General features: G+C 33.8%; 1 protein-coding gene across 1 annotated transcript in view; it reads right to left on the bottom strand.

Moving 5' to 3' along the window:
• The window catches only part of LOC123548240 (uncharacterized), a 71,343-nt gene that overhangs the window by 6,855 nt on the left and 37,891 nt on the right, over window positions 1-26,597 (bottom strand). The window contains exons 4-5 of the mRNA XM_045335406.2: window positions 929-1,038; window positions 649-743 (exon numbers count right to left, since the gene is read on the bottom strand). Of these exons, the coding sequence (XP_045191341.2) occupies window positions 649-743; window positions 929-1,038 (205 nt within the window). The remainder of the gene's footprint in view (window positions 1-648; window positions 744-928; window positions 1,039-26,597) is intronic.

Below are 26,597 nucleotides of genomic sequence, written 5' to 3'. Positions count from 1 at the left end.
TGGTGATTTTATGATAAAATCTGCACCAGATTGTTGTAATTACTAGAAAAATCACCATAAACCCCAGACTGTCCAGCCCCTATCAAAGCACTTGAAACACTTTCATGGTCAAATAATAGAAACTTAACAACTGCCACTGAGAACTTTTATTAACACCAATATTTAAATTAGGTGCCATCAATCCATAAACTGCTACAGAATTAGATGGAAAGCAGTGATAAAACTTCAAACTGTTCCATATTTATAGATTTTATAATCTGAAATCCACACAGTTACAATCTCAGGGTCCATCTTAAGTGCAAACAATTACGAATTTCAAATAAAACAGTCCTAGATCTGCCGCCACTATGTGTTAAGGACTGCTTCAATCTAATTTGGTGAAATCAGGCCATGTTATCAGTTAATTCCTATTTAATCGGTGATAGAAATTACAGCTGCCACAGTTTCCTAGTTACCAAACAACTTTAACTCAAAAATTTCATGGCAGAAAAGTAAAACTGTTGCAACAGTTTTTGATAAAATAACAATTGTCATCACTTTTGATAAATTTCTAAAACTGAGCTGGTCCAGTTTCTTAATTTTGCAATGCCCTGTTAGACACTGTGTTTAAAAGCCATCGAGTGCACTGAGAAAATCAATAATACTTACAAGGAGAATTTCTCGTCATACAGAGGGTTGTTGGTGTCTTGAACAACTTCAGTCTTACATTTGGGCTTCTTTCCATCATCAGGCAGTAAACTCAACTGAAACCATCAATTTATATCATTTTAGTTTTTAAAATATATAAGGAAGAAAAAACATTAGAATTTCTTGTTTAATTTGATATTATGATTATTTTTTCTAAGACGCAGTGCTCAGGTTATTTTTGTCTTTAAATTTGTAACAGTTATATGACACAATGTATATTAAGAACAATAGAAATACTCACCTTCACAAAAGAATCACAGGAGTTTTTCCATTTTGTAGAGAGTTGTCTTCCTTGTATAACATGGACAGTGAGAAGACCAAAGTTCATATAAGCAGATACCTTCAATTGACCTGAAAATATAGAAAAGTCAACTTTAAGAAAAGTGCAAAATACCTATTTTTGATGATCTCATGTAAAATAAAATTCTTTCAAACCATAGCTCTCATATAACATACAACATTTATTTTATTTTCATAAAAGATACCTGCTTTTGAAACATTTTAATTTACAATTTTATGTCAATATACAGATTTCCCTTCAATCTATGAAGAAATACATATTTCTTAAAGATAATGATGATATATTTACCTCTTTGAGAAATCATGACTGCAGTTATGTGCAGTTTCACCACATAATTTAATATAGATCTAATTGAGTAGAAATTACTGTCTATTTTACAGTAGCAAGGAATACTTCACAGTCAATTAACACTGCAGAGAGCACCTTATTTTATTCAATTTACAGTTTTCAGTAGGAAGGTGTCATAAAATTGTCATTATATCATGTGTGTAATGGACTAAACTGATTGCATGCATATGTCAACTTCCTCTGGTGTTATTGTGCATGAATAAATTTTGTTCCCAAGTGCTAGCAGTGAAAAACTAGTTCACACCATTGCACACCTATTACTCTGATAATAAAAGTTTGCAAACAATTAACACTTCACAATCACTTAATTGCTGAAGTTTGGCCAAACTTTAAATTTAGAGTAAAGTTTTGTTTTAACTGTTTGAAATGGTTTGAGGGCAGGCTTAATATGGCAGAAATATGATCAAACTCTTATATGACAAGTGATGTATTTTCTGTCAATAAAATATTGACAGAAAACCTTTATAATTGATAGCTTGTGAGTTTATAAAATATATAATGTTTACATAGTGTTGTAATAGAACAAATCACAAAAATGACACCATAGTTTCCCTAACACCAATTGTATTCTACAGTTAGCCTCATCAAAATAGAATAAGTCAGTTTTATTCTATATTAATATTTATAATACAGATTTTTTGCCACAAATTTTACTACAAACAATTAACAAATATTTTCTTATGTGAAAGGAAAAATTGAGGCAAAAGAATAACACCTTGCCTTAGTCTGAAATATCAAAGAAAACACACAAAAGCTAGGCAAATAGCAAAGGGTATTAAGATCAAATGCAAAGAATTTACTATCAATTGAACACTGACAATACATCTAATTTTGTAAAAAACCATGTGATTGCCGGTTGTAAAACCTACTGTGAGAACAGAATAGAGCTTATTGCAAACACAAGCCCTCATTACAAACACAGAAGCCCAGCTCTCTAGGTGGTACCTTAACCAGAGCAAGCACCTGGCCTGAGAATGTTTAATCTTGTAACAGAATTATGCAATAGCTGTATGAAATAGGGTCTAATTTAATGTAATGTTACACCATAATAGTGCACACTGGAATATCATTTTCGCCACAAAAAAAAAATCACATTTTTTCCCTTTATACAACTGTACTGTTAGGAACACACAAATCAGAATGAATCAGTATATTAACTGTATCCAATAATAAAATAGTATTCTCATCCATCAAATAAAACCACATTTATAAAAACAACAAATATCATTAAATATTACCACTATATAATTTACAAACACTAGAATAAGTTTGAGTTACAAATTAATTTTAATATATATTTTGGTTGTTAAATAAAGTAATTTGTATATAGTATATACCTTGTTTCAACATTGATATTTTGCTGCTGTAGCTATCCCCTGATTCAGAACTAGAGTCTTTTAAAATCATGGTCACAGGAATAAAGTCTTCTCTTCCAAATATCCACTCACAAAATTTACTAGTGTCTAATGAATTTTCAGAGTTCAGTATGAGTATATAACATGATCCAAGATACAATCCAGTGATTTAATCCATCAATATACACTGTAGGAAGTGCCAAAACAATAGAAGTGTCAGTCACTGTATCCAATTAACAAACACTTAATGAAGCTTACTTCATTAATCAATTAGTGTCAATAATAGTATGTTAATCAACTATTGTTTTTTTGCTTATTGTCATGCAGTGTGTCTTACTTGTTTACTTTTGACAGCGAATTTCATTAATGAAAAATATTTTCTTATTTCACTTTATATTCTTTAATACAGATATTAAATCCAGTGTCAAATTCTAATTAAAAGTTTAGATTATTGTATTGAAAATGTCCACTTTCGTCACACCCTCTCTCTATAGCGTACAAATCCTTACTACAAACTTCATTCAGTTTTCCCAGACATATATAACACCTGAACTGATTGGAGCACTGAAGGATGAAACCAGGCTTCTGATTGGCCAATCACTTCCTTACAATAGTCAATCAACAAGCCATGCGGTTGAGCAAAGAAATGGATTTTACTGATTTTGTAAATGATCTGAATCTATCTGGTGATGCTAGAGATAGTATGTACATCCCCTTTGATAGTAAACTAGGGAACTTTCAACAAGATAAAACTGTTGATAAAAGGTGGTCACACTTATGTCATTTCTTTATCATAAATATGCCATATAGAACAATAGATATGCAATTAAAATTATTGTCCCATAATTACACACTTATGAAAGGTGCCACATTATGATAATATTGATATTTCAAGTGACACTTTTTATCAGAAAAATTTAATAATTAAGGGCTTAAATTGACAAATGAAATACTTGTAAAGGGCTTAGCACATTATTAGTTACATTTTTACGATTTATTGAAAGTTTTATTGCACAATTGTTACAAGTTTTTAAGTTCACAATAAAATGTGAAATAAGATATAAAAGAGAGAGAAAAAAACAATTGAGCCGTGCCATGAGAAAACCAACATAGTGGGTTTGCGACCAGCATGGATCCAGACCAGCCTGCGCATCCGCGCAGTCTGGTCAGGCTCCATGCTGTTCGCTTTTAAAGCCTATTGGAATTGGAGAAACTGTTAGCGAACAGCATGGATCCTGACCAGACTGCGCGGATGCGCAGGCTGATCTGGATCCATGCTGGTCGCAAACCCACTATGTTGGTTTTCTCATGGCATGGCTCATTACATGTTTCACCAGTTTTACTATTATAGTGTTATAAAATATTAATGTTTCAATGTTATTTGAAATTTATGATAGAACAAGTTTCAATATGTAATACAGTACTCAACACAATTCTCAAGCATTGTTAGGTCGCGTGAAATGGCATAAAACATAAGAACGTTGCCTAGACAGCAGTTGAGAGAGTTTAATAAGGTTTAAAAAAAAAACACTAAAAATTTCAGTAGTCTGCAATCATGCACTTTAACATTTTTCAAGAAAGGGAACTCTTAGACATTTGAGGTCCCTTCTCATTATTCCTAATTTTGGTTGTTAAAAGTTGAATGTATCTTTGTTCCTGTTCATATTATACTAGGTTTTTTTCCAACAAACTTTGATATTCTGCTACAGGTAAACCTGATACAGGGTTAAAGCAACAGAATTTAAGTTGCAAGGTTGTGGAAGTACCATAAAGTTACTAAATGTGAAACCTCCTGCACAGCTTTTTCTAAAGTCACTAATTTTTCTTAGATACGGAAGTATACACAGTCATGCAACAGTTGCTATATTTTTTATAAAATACTTTAAAAATACTTTAATCTGTCAGGGAATAATCAGAAAGCACATAATAAGAGTAATGTTTTTCATGATACACTTATTTTCTGGTTATACTCGTAAAGAAACACAATTTGGTTATAGCTTAAAAAACATCAGATCTGCTAATGATGCCTTTTGGATGGGCATTTTTTTTTTTTTGGACTTACTTCACATTCAACTTGATATCACTGTATATATTAACAATGTTAACTTTGTTAATGTTGACTAAATGGGGTATAGATTTTAAGACTAGGATTAACACTAGGGTATTTTTAAGACTAGGGTATAAATTTTATGTCTTTTGAGAAGTAAAAGATACCAAGTCAAATTTTGGTTTTAAAATTCTTACAGGTTGAAAATTGATCAATGAATAATTTATTTCTTAAAAATAAACCTGCTATATTGTTTGACATTATTACTATCAAAATAAAAACTTTACTGTGAGAAAAAATAAATCAAATGACACTACAAGATATATATCTGATCATAATTAAGATCTGTACAAAATTGGAACAATTAAAGGATTCAATTTACACATGTTTTGTTAAAGAATGGGTGGAGATCTATGACACTTATTCTGATAAAATTCTAATGATTTTTTGACAAAATTTGATCTTTGCTATCAGTATTGAACATATCTAATCTACGGAAGATTTTAGTATTGTGCTTGGTGTAAAACAAATAATATGTATGGGAGGGCAACTGTGTCATAAAATTATATGATACATCTAGTTTATAATCACAGTGCATTTTGTTTTGTATGTGTGTCTTTTTTCCACTTTTTTCCATTTCAATTCAATTCAATTGAGCAACTGCAATTCCCAATCAGACTCTCAGTGCTTTGATTATCAAAAACAATATTTCAAGGGCCGTAATTCCGAAGTGCCTGGGCCGATTTGGCTAGTTACCGAACTTGGCCGAGGACTAATTGTCAAACACATTTTGTTCAAGTTTGGTGAAGATCGGATGAGAACTGTTTGACTTAGAGCACGGAAAAGATTTGTGACAGATTGACTGACTAACTGACGGACACACACACAGACAGGTGTGGGAGACATAATTAGACGTACTTCAAATTATTTGTCTACTGATCCACCTGTACAAATTCCTTTAAAAAGAAGGTATCTGACATTTTCTTTCACACTGAGTATAGGACTTCATGATTGGTATCATTTATCCCCCTTGGATGGTCCATTGCATCCCTCAATATGCTCTGACAGTAGTTTCAAATGAGTTTTAAAATTGATAAATCACATGTAATGAGCCATAAAAATTCAAAATTTGTCAAAACAGGCCATTTGAAGTGTATAATTTTGGACATATTGTCAATAATCCTTCAACCAGGTTATGTAAATAAGGGTCAGAGTCCCTATTTTGTCTTCATGGCCTTTTTAACTGGACTGAAAGTAATTTGACACCTAAAATTGTTAAAAAGTGTCAGCATATCAGATAAAGGCCATGGGATGTGGTCGGAAATTGAAGCTTATTGTAAGAATGACGGATCTTTGTCATATCTTCACCCTATCTCACACAGAGTACAAAACAAATAATTATTTCTGGACTATGTGGCCAACTTTCAGTACTGATCAAGTCCCTATAGTTAACATAGTTTATGTTACTGTCCACTTGAGCCCATAACTTCGTTTAAGAAGATGGAGAGCCTATAGTATTATTGTGTCTAAAATCTTTAAGTTATGAGATTTTAATTGTCAAGTGTTTTGCTAAGCATTATTGCACTGTGGAAAGATCCCCTCTTTCAATTCTTACAAAAGCATTTTATCACTGTAATACTGGTCAGTGTCAATTCTTTTATAAAGATAATCAAAAGTATCACAGTATGTCCCTGCTCTATCTATTTGTTTGCTCTTAAGTGATTACATTGAAATCTCCACATTGATTAAGGAAAACAAGAAACTTTTCACAGATTTTCTGATTGACAAAGTTCTGCTCAATTCTCCTTTCATTTAGCATGTCTTCCAAGAGAAAATGACTGACCCTCAATATATTAGAAAATGATTTATGGAAGAGAAGCCACAGAAACATTATTAGAATATTTTCTTCCTTTCAAGACTAATGAAATGGCATTCTGGTAATTCACTAAACAAATACCTCCTTCTGTTCCTATAGTTAAATATGTACATAGAATTATGCAAATGAGATATTATAATAAAACTAAAAGACAATTATGAATTACTTTTGGTTTCCTTTGCTCAAAATCATAGAATTTACATGTTGTTTTTTTTTAAGCCATGTAAACTAATTTAGAACAGATTTTATTAAGTTATATTCTTAACCATTATGCTTTTAAGATATTTATGCAAGATTATTTAGAAACAAAATTATGTACTTAAGAACTTGAATATTTCATTGACAGATTATAGACCTTCAACTGGACAGTTTTACTCTTGATCTCTGAGCTCCAAGTGTGAATATTTGTGCCATGTAATAATTCATAATAATAAACCTGAAAGTATATGATTAAGTTGCCTTCGCGGTTGAGTGGTTAAGGTCACTGACTTCAAATCACTTGCCCCTCAATGACATGGGTTCGAGCCTCACTCGGGGCGCTGAATTCTTCATGTGAGTCGTTCAGCTGGCTTAATGAAAGTCGGTGGTTCTACCCAGGACTAACCGCCTGTGATAAAATAATGCAAAATAAAATATGACTGACACAAGTGAAGTGATGTTTTCAGGATTTGTGCCAAGTAAATCAGATATGTGTATTCTTAAAAATACCTGTCTCAAATGCAGGTATGACTACAATATAGTACAATAAAATCTTATCTTTATAATGAATTTAATGATTAATGTACCCATTATATTTCCGGTAGTGACTACTGCCCCCCTTTTTTCCAACAAAGAAGAATAAATGAAGGTATTAGTACAGGCTCTCATGCATGCTACCCAGTCAACTGATTTTGCAGATTAATCAAATTATAACCCAAATTTTAAGCCTACTTGCAATGGACAATAGAATGAATGCAGCCGTAAATCATAACAAATCTAAAGTAATAGCCTATTTTATTCCATCAAATTTGCTATAATTCCCTTGATGTGTGGTCATAAATTATTATTTTATTGCTGCCAATAGTTAATGTCCACTTCACTATACCAAAGAAAGTTATTTCTAAAATAATTAAATGCCCATGCAGTTCTGTAAATACAGAGAAAAAAAAACATTTTGAAAAATGGGAAACTTTTCATTTATTTGTCTCCCAAGCAATTACATTACTATATTTTCAAGCAGCTAATTAATATGCCCAGGAGTTACTTTCGGCAAATCATGTATGTGTAATTATGATTTTGGTACTTTTATGCTTCCATAGAAACAACATATTTTGTTGCCATCATGTGAACAGGGCTTGACCAGTCTTCATGCATACAGGACATCATTGCTGGCCTATCCAATGTCTTTGAACACAAAGTCTTTTAGTTTTATACAAGGCATTTTGCCAGTTCAGGATGCTAGTTTTGACATACAAGTCTACAGTATGTGTAGATTATTTTCAACCTGCCTAACAATAAACAAACAGTGCAAAATGGGACAGCTGCAATGACCTTGAATTTTTTTAATTTTTTTTTTCACAAGAGCAAACTAACTAGAGTCACTGTCAAATACTAGTTTGAGCCAGACATCGGCATTTCCTAATTTTGGTATGGTGTCAAAAATCAGGAAGGTGAGATTAATACATAAAATATTTAGTCTTGATTCATCTCACCCTCATCACAGTCAGTTTCTTTTATGGTCAGCCATTTTATGGAAATACAGCAGATAGGAAATAATGACTTTTCAACATTTACCTTTCCTGATGAATGGATGTGGCTAAAAGTTTGTAGTCTGCTGTCCACTGACTGGGTGAAAAGATATGAAGCTGACATGAAATTCAGGCAATATGACCTTAACCCGATATGATCTCATAGTATGACATTGACCTGACATGCTTGAAAGTTGTGTTCTGTACATCCTCTCATAACAAACATTTATTCCAACAGTTATTTGAAAATCCTTCAATGAGGTACAGAAATACAGAGTGGACACCATTTTACACAGGCCGATAGACTGAGACAGAGAATAACAACATACAAAGATTTTTCAGATCATTTTCCATCAAGTACCTGGGTATTTTTACTGCCATGACTGGCTACAGTTTCTGCAATTCTTATCCAAGTTTCCTAATTTATTCCATAATTTTGCTTATTTCAAAAACAACAAGGGCAAAAACTCTAATATTCATTTATAAAGGGAAGTAACTTTGTAGATACAGATTGTGTTCCCTCCATGCAGCATGATAATTAAATTTTATGGTTTGTACCTTTATAAAATACTGCTTGTATATGTGTCAAACATCAAGCTTTTCACAAATTAGTTGGCTTTGACCAAGTTAAGGATTTTATCAGATTATCAATGCCTTGTGAAATCTGAGGGAAAATTCCATGGAACAACCACCTATGTTACTACCAATTACTGATTTCTCTGCAACATAAGACAATATCAGGGCAATATCCTGTAACAACACTGAAAATCCCAGCATCTTCCTTTGATCCTTAGATCAGCAGATAGCCAATAATATTATTTCAAAATGCACCTGCATACCAAAGTGATCTTATCTCTGTCTATATGCAGCCATGTTAGGTGACAATATGTGGAAGTTGGAACCAGTTGTTAAGATACAGTGAAAAGAAACATCAATAACTTAAATGTTCAAAAAATTTATAAACACACTTAAAAATTTACAAATATAATTAACTGTTTCATAAACTCACCTTTCCAGACTTCTTCAAATGGGAGGTAGTTTAGCTCACAAACAGAACTATCAGAACAGTTTATCTCCCTCAACGGCAATTTAAGGGGAGATGGCATGAAAGCAACAGACACCATGTTACAGAATTCCTCATAATATTCCAAATCAATGCACTGACACAACTTTCAAATAATTACATTACATTCTTTCATTTCATATTAAAGATTTTGAATTCCCTCGCTCTGACCTCTTATATTTAGTTCAACCCTGAATTTTGGAATTAAATTTCCAATCCCCTTTTCCATATTTTTGCAAAACAATATCATGGGTCAATAACCCACCATCACATTGCCCCTAAATTACTATATCCAATAAGAAGGTATGCATGTATTTAACTACTTTTCTATTTATTAAACGAGGACTTCAACACTTTATCCGTCTTTAATAATTCAAACAAAGGAGAAACCCAAACAATATATGCACATACAAGTACAATTTCAACATCCTCTATGATACTTCAACAATTTTAAAATGATCCGTAGTATTTATCATAGTAAATGCAGTGATCCGTGATAACAAGTTTCGTGATTCTAATCCCTCCTTCGTGACGGTATTTTCTGACACAGCGACGATGTTTTCTACCCAACTTAACGGACAACTTTAAGAAATTCATAGAGCTAAATCCCAATAATTTTCAGATTATCATGTCGATTTTGCAAAAATACTGCTGTTTTCCTTTCTACGCGACATACCATCCTTAAAATTCAAATGGACATGTGTCACAATGTTCATATAGGATTAAAATCCATCAAGCTACATCTGACCATGATCTGAAGACTTCAAAGAGTTAAATCTGTACAAAATGATGGCAATTTTGAACAAAGTGTTACCCTCATATAGGCGCACTATGATATTCAGTCAAGGAGTATTTATTATCGAAGCTTAGTAAAAGTCATCCTTTAAGGTGCCTTTAATAGCTTGTCATTGACTTGTCATTAAATGGACAATTTTAAAATAATCCTTTATGTTCGAAAATCAATTTTCTTTTTACACACATCACATAGGATTTATTACAAGTAATACCTTTTGAACATGCAAAGAATGCATAGCTTAGAAAACCACAAGAATTAATATTTTGAATTTGTCCTGAACAAATGTAGCAATTAACAAATTACTTTCTACTGCATCTGATATCATTATTTCTTTATAAATCATTCAAGCATAACTATGATTCTGCACAAATATGCAAGGTAGCTTTTAAAATTTATGTTCCTGAAAAATCCAAGCAGAACTCTAATGGTTTAAAGTATAAAATTAATGGAACTGTACATTTTAGCAAACAAGCCTAATTTTAACTGTTATTTTTTTTTATAGCAGTAAAACTTTTCAAAGGTGCCTACTTAATATGATAATTTATGACAGATGTTTTTTCATGTGTCTTCCCCAATGTCCTTCAGGTGATGGACAAAGCCACCGCTGGACATGCTTCATAATCTCATTCATAAGTGATTATACGTCACCACCAGGGAAAAATAAACACCGGTGGGGTAAAATATAAACACTGACAAAATACTGGACAATACTTGATTCAGCTCAATTGCTTGCTCTAAAATTAGCGGCACAAAGAGCACATCTGTTTTGGAGCTAAAATCTTTCCCTTTTATTGCTACTCATGTCTCCTCGTCCATGGTACTTGTACATGTCCAGAACAGTTTCTGTAGTCAATATTTATGTCGCTACAATACTTTGAGGGTGCTTATCAAGTCTGTCTTGATGCCATCCATCTAATTGTCTCAGGTTGGAGCTGTGGCTGGTTCATTACATTATACCACAGACCACCAGTTCTCCAGGCTCCTGCAGAGTTCTTAACTTCAGTGCTTCAGGCTCCACTGTTCTTAGCTCAAGTGACCTGGGCTCCAGTTTTTGAGCTACAGCTTTGGGGCCCATTCTTCAAGCTCCTGAGTATTGCTCCAGTGCCCCAGGATCAGTGACTTTGAGACTTCAGTAGCTACAGGGCCTAGTTTTCAGGCTGGTTTTGTTGTTTTCGAGGCCAAGTGCTTCAGGCCTGCAGTCCAGTGTTCTGAGCTTGAGTGCCTCGGTGTTTGGTTAACCCATGAAGCGAATGTGGGTGTGATTAAATCTTTGATCAAAATCAAGCTACAGGAAATTGAAGTTTAAAGTAACAATTTTGGAAAACTTGAAAATCTTTATAAATTAACACATATTTTTATTATTCTTCTCTTCCTATATCAGATTTTTTTCCATTAAAAAGTCATTAATGCTACATGTATTTCATTTGACTTTTTTTTTTTATAGAAATACACTAGATAATGATGGCCGGTGAGAAATTGAAATTTAATGGACATCATTGAAAGTGAAATTACCTGCTGTTTAAAAGATACTTCAGTAACATTAAAATGAATTTAAATGTGACAGTAGTTTAGTTGAATAAATATATTTATTGTTATGAGGGACAGGGAAAGTATAGGGTTAAAGCTAACACAATGACAAATACATCCCAGCTCAACAATACAGTTAATAGCCCATGAAAATTGTATTTCTAAGTTGTTAAAAATGGAAAAAGATATCATAGAATTTATTGTTTACTACAAATAAGTGAAGAGATAAATTACTTGTGGAAAAAAATACTTCTACATTAAATGTCAAGAAAAAAATCAGATAAATGTAATAAAAGTTTCAGTGAAAAAAGAACGCAAGAAATAAATATAGAACTTGTAAACCAATAGTAATTTTAAGGTGATACTATCAACAAGTTTAATAGTCATTTAAATCAGTAAAATCAGTAACAATGAAGCTATGTCCTGAGTGAAACGCACACAGTGACAACCATATGTAAATATTCACAGAACAGGAAATATTACCCAAATGTTAAATATCAAAAGTTTAAGTTCGAAAGGGACATAATTTGACTAAAATACATATCCAGAGTTATGGACTTGATGTTATCCACTAGTTTTATAACCCAAGAAACATTTAATTTCAATTCAATATCTGCATTAGTTTTGGGATAGTAACTTGCAGTTAACTTTGACCAAATTTTCTAAGTCCAAAGGGGCTATAATTTTGCTCAAATACATGCTTAAGATTATGGAACTTGACCCAGTGAGGTTGGTAATGACCTTGAAAAAGAATAAATAGTTCAAAGCTATATGCCTTTTGGTAATAGCTGTATGTCTTGCCCAAAACTTTAACCAGGATTTTTCTAAGTCCAAAAGGGGCATAATTTGCCCAAATACATGCAGTTATGGACTTGGTGCTACACTAGTTTTATAACCCGAAGACATATGTGAGTTTCAATTTTATATCTGTAGTAGTTTAGGAGATAGTTACTTGCATTAAACATTTAACCAGATTTTCTAAGTCCAAAAAGGGGTATAATTTGCCCAAAATACTGTCAGAGTATGGAACTTGACCCAGTGAGTAGGTAATGACCTGAAAACAGAAAAATATTTCAAATCTATATGCCTTTTAGTAATAGCTGTATGTACTTGCCACGCAAAACTTTAACCAGAATTTTACTAAGTCCAAAAGGGGGCATAATTTGGCCAAATACATGTCAAGTTACTGGCTTGACCCAGTGAGGAAGGTAATTGATCTAGAAAAAGAAAAAATAAGTTTCAAATCTATATGCCATTTTAGTAATAGCTGTATGTACTCCACGCAAAACTTAACCAGAATTTATCTAAGTCCAAAGGGGGCATAAATTGGCCAAATGAAGGTCAGAGTTATGGGACTTGTGCTATCAACAGTTTTATAACCCCAAAGAACATGTGAAGTTCAATCAATATCTGCATTAGTTTGGAGATAGTAACTTGCATGTAAAACTTTAACCGAATTTTCTAAAGTCCAAAAGGGCATAATTTGCTTCAAAATACATGTCAGAGTTAGGGACTTGACCAGTGAGAGTAGGTAATTATCTAGAAAAAGAAAAAATAAGTTCAAATCTATATGCCTTTTAGTAATAGCTGTATGTACTTGCATGCAAAACTTTAACCAAATTTCTAAGTCCAAAAGGGGCATAATTGGGCCAAAATGAAGGTCAGAGTTATGGACTTGGTGCTATCAACTAGTTTTTAACCCGAAGACACATGTGAAGTTTCAATTCAATATCTGCATTAGTTTTGGAGATAGTAACTTGCATGTAAAACTTTAACCAAAATTTTCTAAGTCCAAAAGGGGGCATAATTTGCTCAAAATACATGTCAGAGTTATGGGACTTGACCCAGAGAGGTAGGTAATTGACCTAGAAAAAGAATAAATAAGTTTCAAAGCTATATGCCTTTAAATGATAGCTGTATGTACTTGCATGCAAAAACTTAACCAAGGTGTGACGCCGACGCCGACGCCGACGCCGACGCCGACGCCAGGGTGAGTAGAATAGCTAGACTATTCTTCGAATAGTCGAGCTAAAAATGAAAGAAAATATTGTCGCCCTGAGGCTGACTAAGCGGCACACTTGTTGAGCAACCATATGTACATTTCCTGTAGTTTCATTGGATAAGATTAAATCATTCGTGTGGATGACACACGAATACCTGTAACCTAAATTTCAGGTGCTTAAAATTTGGTAACGTTTTATGAAATTCAAATAAGACAGGTGCTTTTTCTTCACAATTTGAAATGTAGCAATGACAGAGGAGTTTAGGACAGATGCTTATTCATGAATTACATATATTTTTGACAAAGCACTACTTAAAGTACAGTACAATTTACTGATTAGGAAACATGGCCACTTTAACTCCTAGAGTCAATGAAAGTTTGAAAAAGACCATTTGCTAATATGTTTTATATAACAATTCATCAAATTTTCAGCAACAGGTAAAGAATGTACCATGAATCAGTTCAAGAATACTTCATAAACTTTTCTTGTCATGAGCTACAAGTTCAATCCTGCAGCACGTATAGTACTGTAGTGGACCTTACAACAGACATAATATATATATATGTATATATGACAGATGTATATGTCTGGAAAAACATAAAATAGAAGAATAGAACCGGAATATAAGAGCTGTCTAATGACGACAACTATTTGAAGCAATTCTGCTTAACAATAGCTTATATACAAAAGCTTTAGTTGAAAAAAGGTGCATAACTTTGTAAATTGCAAGTCAGTGATATGGAACCTGGCTCAGAATGGTCATTTCTTGATGCTGAAGACTTATGAATGTAGACTAGGTATAATACAAGTTTTTTTGTGAATGTTTGTGACTGAGACCGGAGTACAATAGTTCCAGAGAAACTTGCTTACATAAAACTTTCACCAAAATTTTGAAGTGAAAACGAGACAATAATTTTGTCAAAATGTAACCTACTCTTGAGTTTAAATCGCTCTGTGAGAGCACATCTTCATGTCCAAAAGATGTGTAGGATTTGAAAATATTTGGTCCAGCAGTTTCTGAGATATATCATCCACTGAGCTTACAATTGCATAACTTTCATAATTTTGCCAAAATAAAAGCTAGTGTCAAATATCTTGTTGGTAGTGGTCATCTCATAATGCCGGTCTGAAAGCAGTTGGTCCAGTGAAAGTGAACCGAGTGCTGATGTCATGCTGCAGTTAATTATGTTGTCATATAGGAACTGTGACAATATCTACACATATACCAGCATCTAAACCCCTGTACCAGTTACTGAGGGTTGACTTCTGTCTCCCAATTTGTTGAACATCACTGATGCACCTGCCTTTTAGTCAGTCTAAACTGTCCTTGAGGTTGAAAAGTGACAGCTAGCGTAATAATTGAGCAATTATCACAAAAACTTGTCCCAAAAAGTGTCCCCAACCTTTCTTCCAGTATCCCATGATGCTCAGCTTACAATCTGTTAGCCTGGTGAGATAATCACCCGTCATCAACAAGTCAAACACCCGAGTGCCCAGATGCGGCCATTATTACTGTTGATTCTACAGAAGGTGAAACTATCAGTTGCCTGGTGCACATCCAGACACAGGTCCTAAACACACAATACAAACACATGCACATCATTATTAATGTATTTTATACAAACAACACACCCATGAAATTACTTAAATTACAACTATTACAATCAGCCTACTACCAGTGGTATGGCTCCACAATATAGGGCAGTAAAATCAGCATGTTTTCTCCTTTTGCACCAATGTTTAAACTTGGAAATGTATTTTCTAAAAGAAAAAAAAAAGACATGGAAATACCATCTGAACCAAACTGGGCCACAAGATGATATTAATAAACATCTGATATAAAACTGTACAAAGAAACAAATGGAAATGTATAAAAATACAGGAGGTTTTCTTTGATCTGTTCAATCAAAATGATGTAATTAAATATAATAATGTAAGGAATGGAAATAAATAAAAATACAGAAGGTTTTCTTTGATCTGTACAATTAAAATGATGTAACTATCATATATTTATTACTGGTTAAAACACCTTTGCATTACACATTACATAATTATACACAGTATGGCTATAATCCTCCTGCAATCTGTAATAATTAGGGATAAAAAAATACAACCAATTAATATATGGATGTCAATGGTAAATCCCTTAATTGGCCCAATAAAGGTATTAATTAGCTATCATTCACCATTCTTCCAGATTCCTGGATGGTATGTTTTGCCTTTGATGTTTGCTTCAATGGTTTTATTACACATAATTAAGAAAAGGATTTTATCATAAAGTTGCAGAACTGAACAGAACACAAATTTGCTGGTTCATCATAAGAGCCTATAATTTATCTGAGAAGCAAAATCAACACAATTTGAACCTGGTATGAAAATAAACTTATATTGTAAACAGAACAACAAATATAACTGACCTCTTAACATTTTTATGTTTTTTTTCTTTTGTCTGTATTTACATATCAGTTACAAGAGTTAGAAATTCCCAGGCAAGTTGGTGTGAAAAAGTGCATATCTTTGACTTCAACAGCACATCTCAGTAATTTATGCACTAACCATTTAATTTCACAAAAAGGAAAATTGCCACTGGAATGTTTATAATGTTGTTTTTGAAGTAGAAGTTGTTGATATCATGCATTTCTTGAACCATTGTATACCACAGTGGTCTACTGAAGTCCAATGGTATGAATTTATGTGGAATGAACATAAAAATTTGAGATGCCAAGGAAATGGCCATAAACTGTACATCTTGTTAATGTTATTTGAAATTTTTTTTTATTTATATAGATACAAGAATGAACTTGATAACTGAGATAGTGGGTCAGTATACTAGTGACCCATCCACAATGGAAAAAAAAATCCACATACAATTTTTTGGCATTGACCAACTATAAAGTGTGCATCACTTAGGACACATTCACATAATACTAAATGTTAGTTTAAGGAAACTCAAAGCTTAGTTTGCTGGGTTTGAAGTCACATCTACACATTTATAGGTCATATGGTGTCTGTCAAGCTTTTCATGGTGGAGGAAGACCCCCAACTGCCCCTCCGGACTTATTTTGTGACTGGCAGGGACTTGGGTAGACAGCCTATGTTCCATGAGCCAGCTAGATGGCTTCTTTAACATCTCAAAATAGTTTTGAACCCACAGCAGTGACTGAGGAGTGATTCCAAGTCAGCAACTGTAACCACTAGGTCATGGAGGTCCATCCCAAAGCTTATATAGGGGCATTAACCTTTAGCCTGCTGGCAGCAAGTGGTTTTGCTTTTGCGACCAGTGCAGACCAAGATCAGCCTGCACATCCGTGCAGTCTGATCATGGTCTGCACTGTTCGCTATTCAGTCAGTAAAATTTCAGTGAACACCCCTTCAAATAATAAATGGTATTGCCCAAATTGAATGATAAACCAGTCCATTTTAGAAATTTAGCTATGTTTCTTTTAATATTGTGAAACTGTTTCCAACATTCAATATCACATTTTCAATAAAATAACTTTTTCTTAATTTAAATACTTACTATCCCCTTGGGTTAAAGGCTTTAATACATTTATTTGCAGGCACATATCTGATCTAGGACCACCCTGAACAAATTACATGGATAAATGATTGAATATATGAACCACTTACAGAGACAACTCAAGCAGAATGTGGCCAATGACACTGGAACAAGTGCCCCACTCCAACCCCTAATGAAAACCAACATACTGAAAAAATGGCAATAAATTTAATAGAAACAGTACTGGTTTCTTAATTTCGAATCAATTAGTGACATAACCAGTCCACTTCAAGATGATTGGGTTTCAATCATGACATAAAGAAGTTACAAAATGAGTGAATTAAGGCATTGTGGGTACAGGAAGTAGGGGTGTCAATGTCATTATTATGGCCCCTTGTGACCATCATCAATGCTTCAACAGGGATGAAACAGGTGTCTGTAATACAAAACTCATCTAAAACTATGCTGGCTTATAAATCATTTGTTAATTTCATTTGTTAATTTCATATAGCCACACATTATAGCTAATATACAACAAACTTGTATTGTAATTAATGTCGTGTTGTATTGTATTGTATTGTTATCAAATTTTAAAACATTACTGTTGCCTATGATTATGATGCAGCAATAGTATACATGATTGGATACAGTATGCCCTGCAGCAACAATATACACTTACTGAAACTACTCTGCAGCAACAGTATAATACAGTTACTGAATGAACTGCCCTGCAGCAATAGTATAAGCAGTAATAGGATACATTTATTGGATAGCTTGCCCTGCAGCAATAGTAAACACTTGAGAATGGCTTGCCCTGCAGCAATAGTATACACTAGAGAACTGCTTGCCCTGCTGCAGAGTAGACACTTCAGAATGGCTTGCCCTGCAGCAATAATAAGACACTTAAGAATGGCTTGCTCTGCAGCAAATTAGTATACACTTAAGAATGGCTTGTTCTGCAGCAAATTAGTATACACTAAAGAATGGCTTGTTCTGCAGCAATAATAAGACACTTAAGAATGGCTTGTTCTGCAGCAATAATAAGACACTTAAAAATGGCTTGCCCTGCAGCAAATTAGTATACACTTAAGAATGGCTTGTTCTGCAGCAATAATAAGACACTTAAGAATGGCTTGTTCTGCAGCAAATTAGTATACACTTAAGAATGGCTTGTTCTGCAGCAATAATAAGACACTTAAGAATGGCTTGCCCTGCAGCAATAATAAGACACTTAAGAATGGCTTGTTCTGTAGCAAATTAGTATACACTTAAGAATGGCTTGTTCTGCAGCAAATTAGTATACACTTAAGAATGGCTTGTTCTGCAGCAATAATAAGACACTTAAGAATGGCTTGTTCTGCAGCAATAATAAGACACTTAAGAATGGCTTGCCCTGCAGCAAATTAGTATACACTTAAGAATGGCTTGTTCTGCAGCAATAATAAGACACTTAAGAATGGCTTGCCCTGCAGCAATAATAAGACACTTAAGAAAGGCTTGTTCTGCAGCAATAATAAGACACTTAAGAATGGCTTGCCCTGCAGCAAATTAGTATACACTTAAGAATGGCTTGTTCTGCAGCAATAATAAGACACTTAAGAATGGCTTGCTCTGCAGCAAATTAGTATACACTTAAGAATGGCTTGTTCTGCAGCAATAATAAGACACTTAAGAATGGCTTGCTTTGCAGCAAATTAGTATACACTTAAGAAAGGCTTGTTCTGCAGCAATAATAAGACACTTAAGAATGGCTTGCTCTGCAGCAAATTAGTATACACTTAAGAATGGCTTGTTCTGCAGCAATAATAAGACACTTAAGAATGGCTTGCTCTGCAGCAAATTAGTATACACTTAAGAATGGCTTGTTCTGCAGCAATAATAGACACTTAAGAATGGCTTGTTCAGCAGCAAATAAGTATACACTTAAGAATGGCTTGTTCTGCAGCAAATTAGTATACACTTAAGAATGGCTTGCTCTGCAGCAAATTAGTATACACTTAAGAAAGGCTTGTTCTGCAGCAAATAATAGACACTTAAGAATGGCTTGTTCTGCAGCAATAATAGACACTTAAGAATGGCTTGTTCTGCAGCAATAGTAGACACTTAAGAATGGCTTGTTCAGCAGCAATAGTAGACACTTAAGAAAGGCTTGTTCTGCAGCAAATAAGTATACACTAAGAATGGCTTGTTCTGCAGCAATAGTAGACACTTAAGAATGACTTGTTCTGCAGCAATAGTAGACACTTAAGAATGGCTTGCCAAGCAGCAAAAGTAGACACTTAAGAATGGCTTGTTCTGCAGCAACAGTAGACACTTAAGAATGGCTTGTTCTGCAGCAATAGTAGACACTTAAGAATGGCTTGTCCAGAAGCAACAGTAGACACTTTAGAATGGCTTGTCCAGCAGCAATAGTAGACACTTAAGAATGGCTTGTTCTGCAGCAATAATAGACACTTAAGAATGGCTTGTTCTGCAGCAATAGTAGACACTTAAGAATGGCTTGTTCTGCAGCAACAGTAGACACTTAAGAATGGCTTGGTCTGCAGCAATAGTAGACACTTTAGAATGGCTTGTCCAGCAGCAATAGTAGACGCTTAAGAATGGCTTGTCCAGCAGCAATAGTAGACACTTAAGAATGGCTTGGTCTGCAGCAATAGTACACACTTAAGAATGGCTTGGTCTGCAGCAACAGTAGACAGTTAAGAATGGCTTGTTCTGCAGCAATAGTAGACACTTAAGAATGGCTTGTCCAGCAGCAATAGTACACACTTAAGAATGGCTTGGTCTGCAGCAATAGCAGACACTTAAGAATGGCTTGTTCTGCAGCAATAGTAGACACTTAAGAATGGCTTGCCCAGCAACAATAGCATACACTTAAGGATTGCTTGCCCTGCAGCAACAGTAGACACTTAAGGATGGCTTGCCAAGCAGCAATAGTAGACACTTAAGGATGGCTTGCCCTGCAGCAACAGTAGACACTTAAGAATGGCTTGCCCTGCAGCAATAGTAGACACCTAAGAATGGCTTGCCCTGCAGCAACAGTATACACTTCAGGATGGCTTGCCCTGCAGCAACAGTATACACTTCAGGATGGCTTGCCCTGCAGCAACAGTATACATTTAAGAATGGCTTGCCCTGCAGCAATAGTATACACTTAAGAATGGTTACCCATGCAGCAATAGTAAACAATAATTGAATAGCTTGCCCTTTATCAACACTTACTGAATTGTTTGTCCTGTGCAATAGTATTCTCTTACAGCAATTTAAGTATAATACACTTCTTGAATGGCCTGCCAGTTTACTATATTCGAATCTATCTTCCCAAGGTCCAAAGGAAGTGTTTTCTTAGGACATCAGGCAAATAGTTTTGATTATTGACTGGCATGTCATTCAATAAATGTTTTATAACATGGCACCAGAAATAAATTTTCACTTTCGTCCTAGCACCAAATAAGTGTTGAATATAGACCAGTCATATAACACATACTATAATATATGATTGCCACTGTCACCATTAAATTGGCAAAATAAAGTAACATATGATTCTAAGCTAAAACTGTAAGCCTTTCCACAAACTAAATAATACTCAGCTAACATATGTACATCGCCTTCATCCACAAGGCTTTAAATTTTATGTTAAAAACTGATGGAAAACAGCTAAAATAGATATTATGCAAAATTATATGGTGGAAAGTGTTACTTTTAATACTGCAAATGAGACTGAACAGTAAGAGCTACAAGGGGAGGTAATCAAAGACAACAGATCCAATAAAACCTTTTTACTATATTCACCAATTATTCAAACCTTTGCCAAAAATTATAGAACACAATAATCGTACACCTTGAGGATCTAACAAGAAATTAACATATTTTATGTTAATAACGAAAAGTGCGGCAGCCACATTTTAAACAAAGGCATTATGAGACTTTATCAATTAAAAGACCTGTTTTACAGCCAAGACCTTGACTTTTAAAACTACATGACTGTGTTTCTTCAAGAACTTTGAATGGACAACCAATTTTAAGTTGAAATCAGGCCACATCAGAATATTCTTTTTAGAAATTTAACAAGCAAATCAAACTACTCTTAACAGTTTTATGGTTCTTTGGATTTTTATAGGAATTATGCTTCAATAAAATGCATCCTAAAATCTGTTCATCATCAAACTTCATAGCTAATGACAGTTTTTATACTGCAATCTGGCAATAAACTGTACAGTTGTAAATGTTGGCTATTTCATGCCATTATTTCTAGTCAGTGTGCACTGAAGCACTTAGGCTTGAGATTTAATTACATCAGCAGATGCTGCAGTTGGAGTGTTTGAATGATTTTCATGTACAACAAAACCCTTGCAAAATTTTATTTCGCCAGTCTTTAAATAGCATTTGAAACCTGTTTTAGAGGAATTTCTCCATTTTTGTAAGTGACCCTTGTCCACAACAAATTAAAACAAGAGCTGTCGGAGGACAGCAACGCTCGACTATTCAACAGCCTTGTCAATTGAATGAATACAAAAGTTGAAAAAGGGGCATAATTTTGTAAAATGCAAAGTAGAGGTATTGAACCTCTGTACTGCATGTCATATCATGACAGTGAACAAGTGTGTGAAGTTTCAATCTTTTCCAATTTGTGGATACTGAGATACCAGCTTACATACAAAAACTTAACAAAAAACTGCTAAGTCAAAGGGGCATAATTTTGTAAAAATGCCAAGTAGAGTTATGGGACCTTCACAGTGCATGTTAGATCATGACAGTGAACAAGTGTGTGAAGTTTCAATCCATTCTAATTAGTGGATACTGAGATATCAGATTACATACAAAAATTTAACCAAAAACTGCTAAGTCGAAAAAGGGGCATAATTTTGAAAAAAAAGAGAGTAGAGTTTTGGGACTTGCTTAGTGCATGTCAGATCATGATAGTGAACAAGTATGTGAAGTTTCAATCCATTCCCATTAGTAAGTACTGAGATACCAGCTTACATACAAAACCTTAACCAAAAATTTCTAAGTCAAAAAAGGGGCATAATTTTGTAAAAAAGCAAAATAGAGTTATGGAACCTGTGCAATGTAGATCAGTTCATCACAGTGAATAAGTGTGTGAAGTTTCAATCCATTCCCACAAGTGGTTACTGAGTTACCAGCTTACATACAAAACCTTAACCAAAAATTTCTAAGTCGAAAAAGGGGCATAATTTTGTAAAAAAGCAAAATAGAGTTATGGAACCTGTGCAATGTAAGTCAGTTTGTCACAGTGAATAAGTGTGTGAAGTTTCAATCCATTCCCACAAGTGGTTACTGAGATACCAGCTTACATACAAAACCTTAACCAAAATCGGGACGCGGACGCGGACGCAGACGCCGACGCCGACGCCGACGCATGGGCGAGTGCAATAGCTCACTATTCTATGAATAGTCGAGCTAATGAACAAAACAAATATTGTAAGGACCATCTATCATACCCCCACTGTCAAAGTCCGAAACAAGAATAAATTGGAAACTCACTCAGTGTGAAATAGAAATGTATAAATCAACTATAAAAGGATGTGAAGGTATATTGTTATTACCTATTTATTATCTATTTTATGTGGAATATAGTGTTTCTGTCTGCCAGCCTCAAGTTATGTCCATGTTTCGGAGAAGAAAGTTCGAACATCACCAAATCATAGAATTTTAGAAAGAATTGTTTTACATGAAAATTAAACAGCATATAAAACATTTATATTATTCTACAAAACTAAATTTACTCATATATATATATATATATATATATATATATATATATATATATATATATATATATATATATATATTGATATTCGGAAAGGGACTGCATAAAGGGGCCACACTTCTGGACAGTTCAACACCTTTAAAAACTCACCATTTTTAAAAAGCTGTTATATGTCTTTGTTTTGATGCATTTGCAACAATGTACGAATACTTAAACTTTACAAAACTAGGTTAAACATTGTTTTTGACAATTGTTTACTTTTATTTCTTTACAAATGGCATTCTTTTTAAAAGAGAAACAACTCTTTTAGAATAGTTTAAGTATCCAATTCTACGGGATGGAACAGTAAAAATGTATTGGACAGATGGGTTGTTTATAGAGATGTTGTTTGTTTACTAAATATTTCTGTGGTTTTGTGATATAAGTTGCTAAACCTTAATGTATTAAACAGCGACCATAATTACAACAAGTACAGAATGACGTACAGTAAAATAATGATCGCTCAAAGTCGATAGGAGACGAGCAAACTGCTCAACGTATCCATGCAAGATTTCAAACAATGCAGAAATACAAAGTATGAGGAAAACTGCTTGGGACCTCAAGAAATGTCCCAGTCATGCTCCAGAAAGCGGATTGACATTACCATTTTCGCTTCAAATACTTAGATTCTGGTTAAAACATCAGGTTTGACTACTTCCTATTGAACCATAACAGTACCAACTGGTTCACTGATGTACACCTGAGTACAAGTCAAACCTTTAAACTGTTGTTAAATTAAAATGACAGAAAAAAAATTTGCCACTAGATCCACTGCCAAAACAAATCAGGCTTTTTTTCAGTTAAAACAAAGTACAAATACTTTTGATTTTTTGTTTCCTTTAAATTTCAGTTAGATTATTTTATAAAAAAATCATGAGAAAGACTTGTCATGTTCTGTACATTCACACCAAGGTGGTCCTGCTAAACGGCTCATAAATGTGCCAGAAAAGTATTAAACATCTAAACAAATCTGGTTACTGTGACCTTGACCTCTTATTCACTACAGCTCTGATACCCTTTACCCTCTGCAATACATGACCCCAGTTCAGGTCAACACTAATCAACCCAAATGAAATTTATCACCCCAAATGAATGGATTTGAACTAAAATTGAACACAAAAGCACAATTGTTGAAACATTTGTATGTGTTAAATATCATTTCACAGGTAAATATAGTATTTGGTCAATTGTTTTGAACAAAAGATGGCTTTTAGTGTAATAACCCAGCAGAATTAGTAAGGGATCATAATGTCATCCCTAATAGGTCCCTACAAGATGTTTATGGGCCCAAGAAGAATAAAACAAGGGTGTTAAATACAGACTGTGAATTGATTTAGAGTGTGAGCCTTAGAAAGGTTGGACAGACATCAGTACAGCCCTCTATGCCCCAAGTGATCCCTAAACACCCTGGAGGTGATATATGGCTGCAACAAGGGAACATTTAATCCACCTGTGAACTGTCATCAACTTCTTCAATGGAAGTGCACATTATTCATGTATAGCTAACTATCTGCCTCATCTGGACCTATATTTGGTCAATGTATTTTCAATAAAACAGTTTATTTAAATATTTGTAATGCACAAACTTTTGAGTGTTCAAATACGATCTTGTCAAATGAAAGTAATGCAGACATGGACCTGCCTCCACCTCAGTTAAAAGTTTGAACCTTGGGTCTTTATGTTGGACAGCAGACGTAACAATTACTGTTAAGCCAATCAAACAAACTGTTTCATTTCATATTAAAAAGCAGCACTTTGCTGCCTTACTTAATTTAAGTTTTCCACACATAGCAATGTCATTCATCCAATATACCTCAGAAATCCTTCAAGGGATTCAAGAGTTACAGAGCGAACACAAAACTGATAACGGACAGATGGATGGATGGACAGATGGACACTGGCATCATAACATAATATGTCCTTTCAGGCATGTAAAAATCGAGCAACTTTTCAAGAACTAATCAAGTCCTTTTTTACTTTTTCATGGACTTCTTTTCTCGAATCCATGTTTTGAAATCTTAGTCCAAAGGGCTTTTACCCAGTATTTCCAAAAATGTATATAGTCCCCTGTGAAATAGGTTCATGAACTTCATGAATTTATAAGAATTCATGAATTATTTCATGACTTATCAAAAAAGTTCATGAACTACAAGGAAAAGTTCACTTACTTACATTCATGAACTCTCAAGTTCAAGAATATTACTTTCATTTCATGAACTTGTAAATGTAGTTCATGAACATTTAAGAAAATCCATTAAATAATTTAAGAAATTCATGAACTTGAAAATGAAATTCAGATAATGATTGAAATTGTCATTCAGGAACTACAGGGCTACGGTTTAAATCCCCTGTAAAGTATGTTCTAGAACTAGTATTAAGTTCTTGAACATTCAAGAACTTCTCAGAAGAACTTAAAGAACTGTTCTTGAGCCAGCATAACAGTTCTTAGACTGTGATTCTAGAACAATGATGGTTCTTGAACGACCCTGAAGCAAAGCTACTAGTATCTGAATTTCAATCTTAAGATTAAAGTAAATTATACATTGTTTAACTTAATGTTTTGTATTTTATACAGCAACTGTTTACTTCTTATTATGCTCCAAATTCCACTCTAGTTTACTGTTTTTACTCAACATGTCATTTGTTGAGGGTGGAATGACACCAATGAAGGGAAAATAATAGCTTTGTTGTTACTTTGACTAGTTCATTAATAAGTTCATGAAACTTGTTTTTTTTGTGTGTGTTTTTTTTTTACAAAAGTAGTATTGAAGTTCATGAAACATAAATTTTGATTTTCATGAATATTTATTCATGAACTATTTAATGTTCATGAATAAATTCATGAAGTTCATGAACCTTTTTCACAGGGGGTAGAAATTGCAATATGTAAACTGCAACAACTTGAGGTCATAGAGCACTAATATGACCACTACTTGTTCACACCAGGATTGGGAGTAACCTGCAAAATAGCATTACCTGACAGAACATTTTCAAGGAGTGTGTTGAAATTCACATATATATTCATGCACCACCATTCTTCATACAATGTGCAATGTTCTTAAATGCTTCAGAGGCTTACAAAAGTAGTTTTAGTTTTATTCTATGCTCACAATGAGTACCAGTCTTAAAAACATACAATATTTTCCTGTTCTTCAACACCACTATTATGAAATTCTTAAACAATACAATCAAATGCTTGAAACAACCAAATAAATGAAAGACAGTGGAATTATTTTCATTTAGAGATAATAAGTTAATTTTTTTCTTTTTACACTGCACTTTGGTGCAGCCATTCTTCAGGACCACTTGATTAATGAGCCAATTACTTTCCTGACTTCCTTTATCTCCACTACTGTCCAAATAACATAACCAATAAATCACATCTAATTAACTATAGTTAAACCTCATCCAGGCCACATTGTGGGGTTAGGACCTAAATGCCTCAGTTTCTCATCAATGGACATTGATGCAATAAATTTCAGTCCGTTTTATCTGTTTGCTGTCAAATATAACATAATATATAAATCATATCCTCCTAAGTAGGGTTTGGCCTTCTGTACTGGACAATGGTCATTGCTGGTTTCAATGTTGACCATTT

Source organism: Mercenaria mercenaria, chromosome 15 (genome assembly GCF_021730395.1).
Source record: "Mercenaria mercenaria strain notata chromosome 15, MADL_Memer_1, whole genome shotgun sequence".
In the NCBI taxonomy this organism is placed as follows: Eukaryota; Metazoa; Mollusca; class Bivalvia; order Venerida; family Veneridae; genus Mercenaria; species Mercenaria mercenaria.
The sequence above is the reverse complement of the archived record's forward strand: the minus strand, read 5'-3'. Positions and strand labels throughout refer to the sequence as shown.